The 1,727-nt window shown below is 37.8% G+C and overlaps 1 protein-coding gene across 1 annotated transcript; it reads left to right on the top strand.

Moving 5' to 3' along the window:
- The first annotated feature begins 1,048 nt into the window (after positions 1-1,048).
- On the top strand, positions 1,049-1,459 carry LOC118745819. The gene has a single exon (XM_036479493.1). The coding sequence runs from the start codon at positions 1,049-1,051 to the stop codon at positions 1,457-1,459; it is 411 nt and encodes a 136-aa protein (XP_036335386.1).
- The last annotated feature ends 268 nt before the right edge of the window (positions 1,460-1,727 follow it).

Below are 1,727 nucleotides of genomic sequence, written 5' to 3'. Positions count from 1 at the left end.
ATTCACATAAGGTAACGAGTGCGAACAATTGAAAGATGTGTCTTAAACGAAATAAAATTTCATACAAATAAAATTAAAATAAATCAAAATTAAATTATTAATTATTTATCGCACTTTCAATTATTGGCATCTCCTTGGCCACTACATACGTATATAAGTAAACATGCATATTTACCTACATATGTGCAACTATACATATGTACATACATACATGCGCATGTACATACAAGTACATACATACGTACTGTAAAAGTGAAACAAGGGTACCGTGGGATCTTGCGGATAAAAGGTGTGACAATATTTGACGCAAAATCGTAATTCCGAACTGCTATCGCAAATTTAAATTTTTTGTTCGATATTTAAAGTAAATAAACAAGATAAAATAAAGTCAATTACACTCATCTGTTCACTCATATAAAACTAGTTTGTATTTTCCTTAAAAATACTAAATAAGTTTAAACAAACCAAAAATTTGCGACTTTTCGCCTCTTTGGTACAATTTTCGTCAAATTCTTGCATTGTGCGACTGCGCTTGTTTATTTTCGCTGCATTTTCCAACAGTGGTTTTCATATTTTTGGTCGAGATTTGTTCAGCCATCTTTCGTCATTGTTTTTTAAGCCATAACTCCTAAATCTCTAGTTGTTCTCGTAGGAATTTGGAATAACCACCTTTCGTCAACTTAGTAATTCGCTTAATACAAATGAGCAAGACTGAAAATCCACAAGACCAGGTTGAGGACACCAAGGCTTTAAAACGACAAAGGTCGATTTTAAAGAGGAGCATACAGCGAGTAAAATCGGGCATTCTGGATAAATCAATTTCGACCCATCCAGAAGAATTAGAGTGTCGGCTTGACATGTTGAACGCAAACAGCGAATGAAATGTCAAGCCAAAATTGTGGAAATCGATGAAGAAGACATGACCCGTGGGGAGTTAGAGGACACAATTCTCGAAACGAAAGCCATTATTAAATCAAATTTGGCGAAAAACAAAACTTCAGTTGCCGAAACTTCTTTCGTAGCGCCTCACAGCTCAAGACTCCCTAAAATGAATTTGCCAAAATTTAAAGGACAGTATTCGGAGTTCAAAGACTTCATGAGCTTGTTCGAGAGCCTTGTACACAACGATCCTACAATCCCAGATATTGAGGAATTTAACCACTTGGTTAACTGTCTGTCTGGTGAGGCTTTGGGAACGGTAAAGGCCTTCCAAATGTCGGACGAAAATTATTCGAAGGCTTTGGCTAGTCTCAAAAAAGTTTATGATAACAAATGCTTAATATTTTTCGACACAATTTCTAAACTTTTTGAGCTGCCAAATATCTCAAAGCCCTCTGCGCTTTCATTGCGCACGATGATTGATACAGTGTCGGCTGTTTATGACTCACTGCTGTCGTTGGGTGACGAGAAAAAATATCACAAACGCAATCATAATCCATCTGGTAATGTCGAAAGTTGACACCATTACTCGGTCCAAACGGGAAGAACAGCTGGATTATGACAAGTTGCCGTTATGGCGAGACTGCGAAGCTGCGTTAAATAAGCGCTATCAGCATTTATCCGCCGATGAAGCCTCAAATTCGAGACAGAAGTCATCCACCAGCGCTGGTACGCAAAAACTCAACCAGCATACGGAAAAGACGAAGTCTGCCTTAATGACTTCGAATTCAAAACAGCCGGTGTATCCACACTGTAAGTCCAAGGATCATAACATATCTGCGTGTCCT

The sequence above is a fragment of the Rhagoletis pomonella genome, unplaced genomic scaffold (genome assembly GCF_013731165.1).
Source record: "Rhagoletis pomonella isolate Grant_MI unplaced genomic scaffold, Rhpom_1.0 Rhpom_scaffold_00009, whole genome shotgun sequence".
Taxonomy (NCBI): domain Eukaryota; kingdom Metazoa; phylum Arthropoda; class Insecta; order Diptera; family Tephritidae; genus Rhagoletis; species Rhagoletis pomonella.
Note: the sequence above shows the minus strand (reverse complement) of the source record. Positions and strands in the feature narration are given on the sequence as shown.